The 12,283-nt window shown below is 43.4% G+C and overlaps 1 protein-coding gene and 1 non-coding gene across 5 annotated transcripts; both read right to left on the bottom strand.

Annotated features, from left to right (window-relative positions):
* Positions 1–3,013: 3,013 nt before the first annotated feature.
* TRNAH-GUG (transfer RNA histidin (anticodon GUG)) lies at positions 3,014–3,085 on the bottom strand. The gene has a single exon. It is a non-coding gene; the product is annotated as a tRNA-His (tRNA).
* Positions 3,086–3,292: 207 nt separating this feature from the next.
* On the bottom strand, positions 3,293–11,252 carry LOC127292210 (transcription factor GTE12). Of its 4 annotated transcripts, none has more exons than XM_051321575.2 (10): positions 11,099–11,252; positions 6,138–6,898; positions 5,991–6,048; positions 5,835–5,899; positions 5,663–5,717; positions 5,530–5,589; positions 5,255–5,376; positions 5,080–5,140; positions 3,990–4,111; positions 3,293–3,902 (listed from the first exon to the last, which is right to left on the bottom strand). In XM_051321575.2, exons 2-10 carry the CDS (start codon positions 6,783–6,785, stop codon positions 3,633–3,635), a joined length of 1,461 nt encoding a protein of 486 aa, XP_051177535.1. In that variant the 5' UTR covers positions 6,786–6,898; positions 11,099–11,252; the 3' UTR covers positions 3,293–3,632. The 4 variants fall into 4 exon arrangements, with proteins under 4 accessions (XP_051177535.1, XP_051177542.1, XP_051177528.1 ...); XM_051321582.2 differs by lacking the exon at positions 11,099–11,252 and adding an exon at positions 10,747–10,935; XM_051321568.2 differs by lacking the exon at positions 11,099–11,252 and having other exon boundaries at positions 6,138–8,429.
* Positions 11,253–12,283: the final 1,031 nt, after the last annotated feature.

The raw sequence follows: 12,283 nt of genomic DNA, 5'->3' as shown, positions 1-12,283 counted from the left end.
CACAAACTGAATAACAGATCGTGTTGTAAAAGAAAGAACTGAATAGCAGATCTCATGCGATCGCAATACATCACAGAGTCGCACCCCGCCATGCTGCCGCAGTTCACCTTCACCAGCATATTGATAGACCGCCGCAGTTTGCCGGTATGTAAAACGCTGCTACAGTTCGCCGGCGCGCCACCGGGGCAGTTCGCCGAAGTCCATACCCACACCCGTCTAATCTACAATTGCATTTCGTCGGTAACCCGGAGCCCATGAGCTCGAAGCCACGTACAACAATCGGCGTTGGTACGTTGCATTCGCATGCAGATGTACGGTAATTTTAGCCTCAAAATTCTTGATTTATATGTAATTCTCATAAATCACGAAAATGAATATATGATGCATCTATTTCAAACTATAAATATGGTGCTTAAATTATTTGCAAGTTTGCATGTTAGTTTACAGCCTTTCCAACTTAAAATTTACAGCTAGATGTTATTTGTTCGTTGTATACCAATTACGAAATTACAGTGCCGTAAATAATTTTACCAAATGTGTGTCAAAATTTTACCAAATGGCATACACATTGGTAAAATCCTAGGTCCGCCACTGGCTCTGATTCCTCGAGCACATAGCCAACAGCATGCACATTATCCATGGTGCCGAGGCTCTGCTTTCTTCTTTGATGGGCCGGTCTCCCACGCTATGATTTACGTATGGATGGCCTTGGACACAGGAGCATCAATCTCTCATGGAGTTGCTACTACGTGTGAAGTAAAATGAAGTGTGAGGATCTACTAATTATTTGCAGCACAGCTGATTTTATTGGCTCAGTTGCTTGACAAATGCTTAATAAAATTTGTTATACCTATAGAGCGATGTGAGAAGGTGAGAATATTTGTTCTCTTTTGTTGTCAGATTAGTTTCTTCTATCTCTATTTGGTTATATTGTGTCAAGATCATACAATAATGGTTTAATCAAGTGCATCAATTGTAGTGTATGTTCTTGCAGCTGTATTAGTGCTATTTATTTGTAACAGATTTGAGTAGCCATAAGACAGAAATAAGGGACACAAGTAGAATGCCAGAGGAAACTTTGATTTGTTTCTATCGATCCTTTTCCATGAATATTTTGCTGATCATATATAGTAGTATTTTGCACAGATACAATATTGCTCCATTATAAAGTGCAGACATCTTTATCCAAATGAACATTGTGTCATTTTAAACTGTACCAACTTTTGCAACATCAAAATGTTTGTGATGTTATATTTAAATCATTTTAATTATGATTTCCCTAATGCAATTGTTCGCACTAAGGATTCACTACAAGGAAAAGTTGTCTAGATAACTCATACATATCCGCTTTGTTTACTTTCACATTTTCTTTCTAAAATATGTTTCTTTAATTACCGCAGCAACGCGCGGGGAGTTCACTAGTTATAGATACGTTTGAGACGTATCAGTGAGCAAAAAGCCCCCGACTATGGATACACCACAATTGACCTCATAAATACTAGTGCATGACTCACGGCAGGTTGTGGCTAGTCCTGGCTCCACCACTAGGTCTTTTAGGTTGGGCCAAATAGGGTTCCTAACACTAGCCTCTGAGATGATAGTGGTGGACGATCCGCAAGTCTTTTTCCTTGCATCGGTGGTGCAAGCTATGACTTCGATGTTGTCTGTCGTATTCTTTAGGGGCGGTGGGAAGGGTGTTGGTTGAGCAGCAGGGTGCGACGTCGCTTCAATGGTGATAGGCTCCAATGTGGTAAAACTAAGGAAACCAGCACTCTGGGCAAGAATAACTCATTTTCTTTATTAGTTTTAGTTGGAGAAACAAACTTAATTCAAAAAAAAAAAAGACATGTCAAATCGTTTCAAACACCCCCTAGATATCTCAACACATCACGTGGAAAGTGTATATTTTTCTGATCGCCTCGAACAAATGAACTTGTAGTGATGAAAATAACCTGGTGGGGAGAGCGACGTCACGTGGCTTCTACTTAGATCATTTCCCAAGGTTGCTGATAACTAGTTTCCTCTTAGTACTCCACATCATATGCAAAATGCAACAAGCCATCTCTTAGGCAAGTACAAGGGTCATATCACGTGGCAAAGCCACACCGGTAGTTGTTGCTTTGGAAAAGAGAGGTTGAAAAGGAGAGTATGGCTTCACTTACGAAGAGATGGCCTCTTGGAAATGAGGAGAAAACATTTTTTTTCTTTGTATCATATACACCATCTATTATTCACATGTTTCTACATAAATTTTACACCGCATAATTTGAGAGACGTTTAAATATTGATCGTTAGAGCTAACATTAAAATACATCTCATTATAGTACATTTAATATGTTGTCTCTAGATGGAGTGAGGGGGCTTCCCATTGTCCATTTCCTTAGTGTCATGCCTAGCGATCAATTGTTCCATGTTTCTATGACCGGTGATGAATTTTTAGTAAGAAAACCCGTGACAAATGAGTGACTTATAACAAATGAGTGACTTACAGTATGGATAAAGATAGCCTTTTCACTCTTATTATCACTCATCCCTCATTCTGAGTGCACATGTATATCACTGACACTCAACAAAATACAAGAACTAAAAATTGAAGATACCCTAATGTGCCTTTGTTAAGCGTGGGTGCATCAGCAAACACCAATGCATTCTCAAAAAAAAGAAAAACACCAAAGCTTTTCTAGGTGATTATACATATCTATCTCCGGCCAGACACAACACGTGACAATCACACCAATGATTTACGGTGTACAACAACCCCATTAGTTAGTGGTTTACGCCATATGCAATAGTAGGATGGTGTTGATTTGGAATCAACCTTTGCAAGATGTTTTAGTGAAATGCTCATGCATCTTTCTTTTCTTGCTGTCCTTTTTGATATTATTATGATCTTGTAGAAATTGTATCTATGGGAGATTTTTTTTCCAGTCACATAGTATTTGCATGAGAACATAATTTGGAGAAGACCAAAGAAGTAAAAGGTTAAAAATAAATTATATTTCCAAAAACAAACTGTGGCTGCTGGGATTCGAGCCCAGGTCTCCACGGCCACAACGTGGAATTCTCACCACTAAACTACAGCCACTTTGTTGTGAAGTTGCAAATCTTAAGCTATTTCATATATACTTTCTCGCTACACCTTCACGTCGGGAACAGTGAACACGGGAAATTCCTCATCAACCTTGGGTAGGCGTGTTAGCAGGTAAGAAAACATTCCGCTGGGACAGACAACAAAGAGGCACCACCATCGCAAAGCATCCGTCTGCACTCTTCACCATCAGCAACAACAATGTACATACTAGCTCACTACTCTTTTTTCTTTTTTCTATTATCTTTCTCGATTGTTTTTACAGGATGTTCGTACAAGGAACTTACAATAAATAGACCTGAAACAGCTACCTATACAGTGCCATCATACTGTTGTTGACAACCACAAGATTGTGAACCACTCAATTTCAAAGTTCGGCAGAGACATTATGGTGGATCTTGCTTTAGACACACAAGCCACAATAACTCTCTACTCTGTTTATGACATAGCCTGGGTCGCAGGACAGAATCACAGAATCTTATAACCCCGGCATGCATGTTGACTATAACCTGAGAAGCAAAGAAAAAATGGATACCTAAGAGTATTACCCACAGCAGCCAATTTCTCCTTCCTCCACGTCAACAACCATGGAGGGTGCTATGCTGTCGTCCATTTCATGCTCGACCTCTTCTTCCAGATCTTTCTTCATAAAAAGGCCAAGCCTCTCCAGCGGGCTTCCCAGGTCAGGTGGAAGATCAATCCCATCAACAAAATCCACAATTAATTTACCAGGGGGATTCAGCTCCCACTTTTTGGTCATGTTTTCCAGTTCCTTTAGGAAGTCACTGTTGTCAATATCAATAGTCTTCTTCATCTACACAAAAAGAGGAGAGATTGAATAGGCACTGTGTAACATCAAGCTTAGAAACTCGCTGCTCAGAAGATGACAAGCAGCCAGTACCATTTGTAGTGCCAGGCGTGCTGCCTCTCTTTCCTGCTCCCTCTTTATCCTCGTTTCTTCGTCTAACTTGAACTGTGCAGCGACTTCAGCTGCCTTAACCTGGGCCTCAATCCTTTCTTTCTCTGCAGCACAGGAAACATTTGGAAGAAGACACGATTGAAGGTCAGCATTCACAGCAATAGCATAACTCAATGTCAACACGACACTAAAAGGTCCTAGAGTTTCCATCTCAATTTTCAAAAACGGAATGTATGCTATACACATCAAAATATAATGATCCTAGTACTCACAACCACATAAAATCAACATTTTCGAGTGAATGCTAGAGTACAAGCATGGAAATTAATCCATCTCCCTAACACATCAACAAACAACAGGGACCCTTCCAATGACTATCTCCCAGCTTCAAATAACTATCACCGGATGTTGTAACTTCTTCCTTCTCTGGTCACTTACAAGAAACAGGTCGTCCTTACATAGAAGCTACAAACTGGCTGCCTAACAGACCGAGACACAACTGTCTACAGCTAATTGATAATTAATGTCGATGCATAGCTATATTTCGTTTACCAGCCAGTATGTCTTCATTTTGTTACCGGCATCAGATAAAGATCAAACCAAGGACAGCCCTAGTCCCTATAAGTCAAACAATTTCTTTTGAACAGTGTTATTCCTTTTTCAACAACTGTTCTGTTGAATATCGCAATAATATACCCATTTTAGAAGTGGAAAAAGTTCATGGCATATAAATTATTTCCATAGCACACAAAGGACAGTTCCTAGCTAGTTCCCAACTGTAACTAATCAATTAAAAATTAGCTCAAATACTAGGTGGCAAAACATACAAACTACATATGCAAGACTATATACTGAATATTTCCTGACACTTGTCCAACACCTTCCAGACCCATTTGAACAACGGAAATTATCGAAGCTTGAGAATTCAGATAAGTATAGCTTATCTTGGGTACGAGAGAGTTCAGTGCACATATATGTTACTTTGCCAAGTGCCAACTCGGAAAATTGGCAGACAACAAAACATACCAGCCTATACATAATAGCCCATTAGAAGCTCAGGGCTAATTATTACCTTGTTGCTGCCTTTTTTCCAGCCTCTCCTTTTCCATCTGTAATTTTGCAGGGTCTATTTGCTGCCCATAGGAGATCAAAACAGCATGTGTGTGAGTGCAGAGAAAGACTTGCATACTGCAAGTGAAAAGCATAATTGCGATGAACACAGTTTCGCGTGTATTTAGAAACATTACATGGTCCAGAAGTGCCTTCTGCTGTGCCTTCACAATTGTTCCAGCAAAACGCCGCTTAAGGATTGCTGCACGAAGGGCTTTGGTTGGTGACAAAGGTTCATCATGTATATAACTTCCATCTCCTGAATTCACATCACAAAAGCAGCACATTAGCACCATTATATGGAAACAAGATTTTTGTAAGTTACTAACTGTTACGTTATCACTACAAGTAAGGAATTAAACAATAACCACATGAAATAACATATGATAAAAAGAGAACAAGCCGAAAGAACCTTGCCCGTATGAAGGAAGAGGCGAAGTTGAAGTATCGCTGCAAGATCGAGATTCATTTCCTAAGATAGCAAATATGTGCATTAGCAAAGATAGAGAGCATTGAGTAAAATTATGCGGAATTATTGAACATACCAATCGACTGAGAGCTGTGCTCACTTGACTGCACCTTCGCTACCTTAGCGCTATCCTGAAGATAGAATACATGGCTTAGGAGAGGGAACTGGGAATTTGCTTCATTAATAATGTGATATAAGACTAAGATAGAAATGCATCAAAGAAAAATAAGGGAACTCATTGCCAATACCTTGGTGGAAGGGATAGAATGATTTAAAGAGCCCATTCTGCTAGCGGCTGCTTGCAAAGACGTATCTGAATTGAAAATGAATAAAAAACATCAATAATCATGGCAGAAAAGTGTAAACAAGAAAAGTTTGTGGCACAAAATGAAAAGAAGTCACACCATTAGCACCTTTAGACAAGGTCTGCCCCGAGCCCCGTACAGAAAACTTAATTTTTAGCTGCACACACACCATTAAATTAAAATTATATTGCTGTTAGGACACAAATAACACATCATCAAGTGAATGAAGGTCCCATGTGATCTTACTTTGGAGGATATTGCATCTGTCAATGTCTTCTTTGCAACTGAATTCGAGCATGAGACCAGCCCTCCAGAAACTACTGGCTTTGAATTGACAGCAGTACGAGCCTTAATTACCTTCATGTGCAGCTGCTCTGACGCCAGATTTCTGTCTCTCCATTTTTTTTCATATAATTTCCATTCTGAATCGAACATTATATTCAGTTGTTCAGCTACTGTGTGAACCTGATTTCCGGGAGGATTATACTTCATTGCATTGGAAAATGTTAACCTCACATCTGCTGCAAACTCATCAGTGCCAAAATAGCTCTTGTTTGTGAGTTTCTTCTTAACAGTGCCCAAGTCCATTGGATTACGGATAACATCAAAGTAATCAGGAATCCCAAATAGGACTGGATCAACCGGTTGATGAAAAAGCCAACCACCTGGGTGATCCATGAGCTTCCCCAGAATAGTTCTACACACCCTTGTCTTGCTAGTGTTCATGCTTTTAACCTTGTTGTTAGAGGATGGCTGATGCTCACACAAAGAAATTGACGTCACCATAGGTTTTTTAGACGGTTTACTTCTCTCAACCTCTGAATCTGTACCAGAATCTTCCGACCCACTGCTTATGTAAACTGACCTCCTCCTCTTACAGGCTTGTGTGGTCATTGTGTCTGGTTACAATTCTTACGTCCCGGTCTCAACAAATGACCAATAATTTCAAACTTGGTGATTCCTTCTCTGCTAGGCACACATGACATAGCACGTCTTCTCCGTCAGGTCTGGAAACATAATATTTGGTCAGAAGCAACTGCTTAAGATGCCCAAACAAACAATTGGAATTGATTATGCTCTATCCATTTTGAGAATAAAATGTTTATTTAACTGAACAAAACTCATGGTAGTATTGGTCAAATAAAATCTATGAAATAACAGTACTAACTGCTCAAACAGACAATCAATAAATTTGGAAAGAGGATAGTAAGAAGTCAGCAGGAAACATGGAGTTAATTGCCTCCGTAATCTGCTTAAGCTGGAAACAAAACAGAATATAGCCAATCCTAGTAAATAGATATGTAACATGCTGGAGGTGTATCCTATGTGCACTTTTTATCACAAAAAAAGCAAATCAGGGTATACCTCAAGTATTCTTACTTGCATGCTTCATTCAAACAGCTAGTTGATATTTTCAAGATAATTATCATAATGCATGTGAGTTGCTATGAAGCCAGTAAAAAACAAGTTATGCCACCAGCTTACAAGATCGTCGAAAGACGTTGGTATCCTACAACTGCTGCTCACTTCTAGCAACAAAAGAGAGCAAAACAACGAGAAGTTATAGGCGGCGAGAAGTTGGAGCATCTGAAGCTACCATGGAAGGGCCATCGTAAGATTTTAAATTTTGAAACACACAAAGATGGGCATCAGGGACGAGGACCGCGATCATGCAGGAGGACAAGATCTTTGTCATGTTAGAGTAAATAGCGCTGTTTGCTCCTTTATGCTACGATACAAAACTGTGAGAGTTGGTTGGGCGAAGAATTCTAAAACCTAGAGTTGGAATCTGGATCCTATACTTGTTTTTCTTTTACAAGAGTGTTGGTCCCCAACGTCAGTGAAATTGCATTTGTTTATTTCTGACTTCTGCGAGGTTGTTGGTTTCACGTGGAGTAATTGTGGAGGAGTGAACTCACCACCAAGCTTCAAACTTTATAACTAGGAAGGAAAGATGTTATGAGCAGATAAGCATCAATTATTTCCAAGCGATAAAAATCATAGACAACTTTCCCAAAAAAGGCAACTCCACATTCCATTCTGGCATATTTCCTTTTTAGCCATTTTGTTCCTAAGGGGCAAGTAGACCAAGTTTTCCACATGTGGGACAGGGATTGCACAAGGCGTAAATATAATCAGAAGTTAATAAGAAAATGCCCAAGCCCCAAAGTATTCTTGTTGTGTTATTATTGATTAAACTGAGCAAACTATGGCAACTTTTTTTTTCTAAACTAACAAAACAAATGGTACTGATTAAATATTTCCAATATCACTTAAGTGTCAACAAAAAACGTTATACTAGCTATGTACCATACTGAATTTTGAACTGGCCACTCAACATTGGTACTTAATTGTGAAGTTACTGGGATGAATCTTTACTAATGCTTACAACAGTGTTTAACAACTATGAACTATTTTAGCTCCAGGGAAAGAAATAACAAACAGGAAAAAGGACTGAGTGGTAAGTTACTGGGATCAATCTTTGCTAAGGCATGTCTTTGGCATGCTTCAAACTAAGTTGCAAGCAAAACATTTTCAATATTGGGCGCGTCTAGTGGGCGGTCGCGTGCCCAGTCGTCGAACCGAGCGGGCGGTCACTGCCTCCCCCGATAGAAAAGGAAAGGAAAATCTCGATCCGCCGATCCATCCACGAGCGGGAGCTGCGGAGGTACCTAGAATCTAGAATCTCTCTGGTCATGGCCATCGTCGCGGTTCTGCTCGTCTTAGGAGCCGGCGCTGCCCCGGCTGGCCGTCCTCCGACGCTCCTCGAGGGGATCCCATCCCGGGTGGCCTCAGGCCCGCTCGCCGCTGTTCATGGCCGAAATCAAACCAGCGCCGCCGCCTGATTAGCAGCCGAACCCTCCTCCGCTGGCTTTGGTGCCGGCAGCACGCAGCGCCGCCGCCCGATTAGCAGCTGAACTCTCCTCCGCTGGCTTTGGTGCCGGCAGCACCTCGCACGCAGTGGCGAACCCCCCACCATGGTCGTGCGTGCGAATGTCCAGATTGTAGATGAAGACGAGAAATAGTCTAGGAAAAAAAAGGAAAAAAGAAGGGACCCACATGTCTGATACATTGATGGCTAACGTAGCGTGTCATGTTTTTCTCCCCGTTCGGTTCATTGAAGTTGCCCAACAACATATGATACTTGTTCAATGACCACATTTTGTTGCTTAATATCATGTATTAGTTGCTCAATTATGTAATTTAGTAATAGTTGATTAATTATGTTAGTTTGTTGCTCACCGATGTCATAAAATTCTCTAGAGTTGTCGCAAAGTTACATATTGCTGCTATGAAGTTGCTATAAAACTTTTTGCTAAATTTTCTAGCGGTATTGTAAAATTATAGGAAAGTTTACAACGGGGTATGCAACTTTACAACAATGATAGATGATTTAATAACTAAAATACAATTTTACATGAGGGGTAGGCAACTTTATAATAGCGATAGAATACTTTGCTGCAGCAGAACCAACTTCACAAAATTGCATCGTTGGACATTAAAATTATCCTATCATGCACAAAATTGCGTCGTTCGACATCAAAATTGTTCTATCGTGCACCAATGTTGCACTAGCCAACTTTACACGAGGGGTAGGGAACTTTACATTAGGGGTATGGAACTTCACATCGGGGATACACAACTTTACAACATCTATACATACTATAGTTGCGCCATCGGGCGCTGAAATTGCCCTATTATGCACAAAACATGCTCTGTCGTGCATCAATGTTGCACCGCTAGGCACCAAAGTTGCTCCGGCTGACACTAACATTGCGTAGTCGGGCACTAAATTGCATTGCCATGCACAAAAGTTGCTCTAGCATGCAACAATGTTACGTCACTAGGCACTAATATTGCCTTGCCATACATAAAAGTTGCTCCATCGTGAACTAATGTTACGTCGGCGAGCACCAAAATTGTACCATTGGACACTAAATTTGCTTGTGTCATTGTATCGTGTCTCAATGCTTAAGACGTTCCAAATTTGCTCCATTGGTTTTCCAAAGTTGCTCTACTGAGCAGCAAAGTTGTTTCGTTGGATTCCAAAGTTGCTCCGTCGGATTCTGAAGTTGCTCTAATGGGCAGTAAAGTTGCCCCGTCGGGTTTCAAAATTGCTCTGCTAGATAATAAAGTTGCTCCGTCAGGTTTCAAAATTGCTCTGCTAGGCAGCAAAGTTGCCCTGTCGGGTTCCAAAGTTGCTCTGGCCAGCAAAGTTGCTCCATCGGGTTTCAAAGTTGCTCCGTCGAATTTCAAAGTTGCTCCATCGGGTTTCAAAGTTGCTCCATTGGGAGGTGGCACCGGACGGAGCTGCTGCTGGAGGTCGGCGGCGCAGTATCTCGAGCAGCTGCTGCGCGAGGAGGTCAGCGACGCGTCGGCCGGAGCAACTGCTGGAGGAGATGGTCTGGAGCGCACCGGCCGGCAATGCTGGAGGACGAGGTCAGCTACGCGGCGGCTGGAGCAGCTGCAAGGAGGTCGGGTCATGGCGGCCGGATAAGGAGGGATGTGAGCGCATGGATCCAGTCGAACTCAGTGGGGATTCGCGGCGGCTTGGACGAGCAGAGCAGGACCCGAGCTCTGGTCAGAGTCTACATCCATAATAATACTGTTTCTGGGTGAAGAGGAGGATGCCGTATTCCATAGTACGTCGCTCTAGCCCAACTCGCTTTGTCCTGTAGCGCGCCCGCTCGGCGCGTCCGGCTGGCACGTGCCTGCCCGTAAGAATTCGGGTTCAATATTTCAGCATAAATTTCAGTCCTACTTGAAAGTCGAAACAACACAAACAAAGACTTGACAAAATAACAGTAATACAGCTAGAGAATGTGTGGTTGAGACAAGTTGTACAGCAACGTACATGTGAACAATAGACAGATGTAGCAAGATAGCCAGCACAGATAACATGTGCCGTTGCCTCAGACAAGGGCTGCAGCTTGCAAGGCTGTAATCAAGGATTAAGTGTCGCCCGACTTGTCTAGAGGTCGCAGCCTGACTGCCGATAAGCTGGAGCGACACGACAACGTACATAAGACGCGATCGTTCCCTAACCCGACCCTGCAAGATCCGATTTTTTTTTCCAGGGCAGACACCACGGCCAATTAGATTATGCAATCCCTAACCGGCGGAGCGGCCAGGTTGTTCCGAGGACCTAGCTAGAATCGTAGATCAGAGCCGTGTGCGGAGAGCGAGACAGAGAGAGGAGAACCAACCTGAGGTGCCCCGCGCCGGCGCGGGCGGAGGGCGGGAGCCCCCGGGAAGGTCCCGCGGAGGAGAGGCCGCCGGCAGAGGAAGCCTCGCCGGCGGCGCGGAGGGTGGGAGGCGCCGCGCGACGGCGCCGGGGGTGCGGCGGCCGGCCGGGCGGGCGGGCAGGGAGGGCTAGGGTTTGGGATGGGGAGCGAGCGGCGGGCGGGCGGGCGGGCGAGCTTGGGGGGTGCGAGGGCGAGAGGGGAAAGGCGGAAAGGGGGAGGAGGAGGTGTACGTGGCAGCGATTTGACGGTTGTGCCCCGCGCGGGCCGATAGGGAAAGGCGGAGCCAAGGTGCGTGCGTGTGGCTGATGCGATGCTCATGAGCAGCTGGCTTCGCCGTGCACGGGCTGAAAACCTGAGGCGGTTTGAGCTGCTTCTCTGCCGCGTTCGGCCGGTACTCCCTCTCCATTCACAAGTACGGACGAGCCACCTCTGCCACCACTTTCTCAGATGATTGTACATCTAAGAGTAAGTCTAACAGGTCCTGTACGATCGGTGCCCTGTACGTCCCGCCGAAGCTCCGTGAGTTCGCCGCGGGCGGGCGCTGGTACAAGGAGGATCCGCCGCTCAAGCCGATGCACTAGTAGAAAAACGTCCATGCGTACCGGTTCCAGAGGGGCATTCGTACCGGTTTTGCAACCGGTATAAAACTTCCGGCACTAAAGCCCCCCTTTCGTGCAGGTTGCTTACTTAACCGGTATAAAAGGGGCCTCCACGTGGGCCACCGGGAGAGCTCGGGGCTAAGGATCTTTGGTACCGGTTGGTAATACGAACCGGTACCAAAGGTTCCCAGCGTGAGGAATTTGCCCAAATCTGCACGCGGCAGAGAATTGGCTTTTTAGGGTTTTGGAGAGGTTTAGGGATATCGGTTTGTTTCATATCGCGTCGATGCACCAGAAACGCGTTTGGGTTTAGGTAGTACATGAAGATCAAGATGATGCATAGCAAGTTGGTGCATATAATATAACACACATGTTATTGCATAAGATCGCAAATTAAGTAGCACTATGCATGAAGATCGATCTTCATGCATAGTGGTGCTCTCCGAGGCGTACTCTATATATGTCTATTACATGTAGCATAGTGGTACTCTTCGAGTCAACTATATATGTAACATGTACATCTTCATTCATAGTGGTGCTCTGCGAG

Source organism: Lolium perenne, chromosome 1, assembly GCF_019359855.2.
Source record: "Lolium perenne isolate Kyuss_39 chromosome 1, Kyuss_2.0, whole genome shotgun sequence".
Taxonomy (NCBI): domain Eukaryota; kingdom Viridiplantae; phylum Streptophyta; class Magnoliopsida; order Poales; family Poaceae; genus Lolium; species Lolium perenne.
Note: the sequence above shows the minus strand (reverse complement) of the source record. Positions and strands in the feature narration are given on the sequence as shown.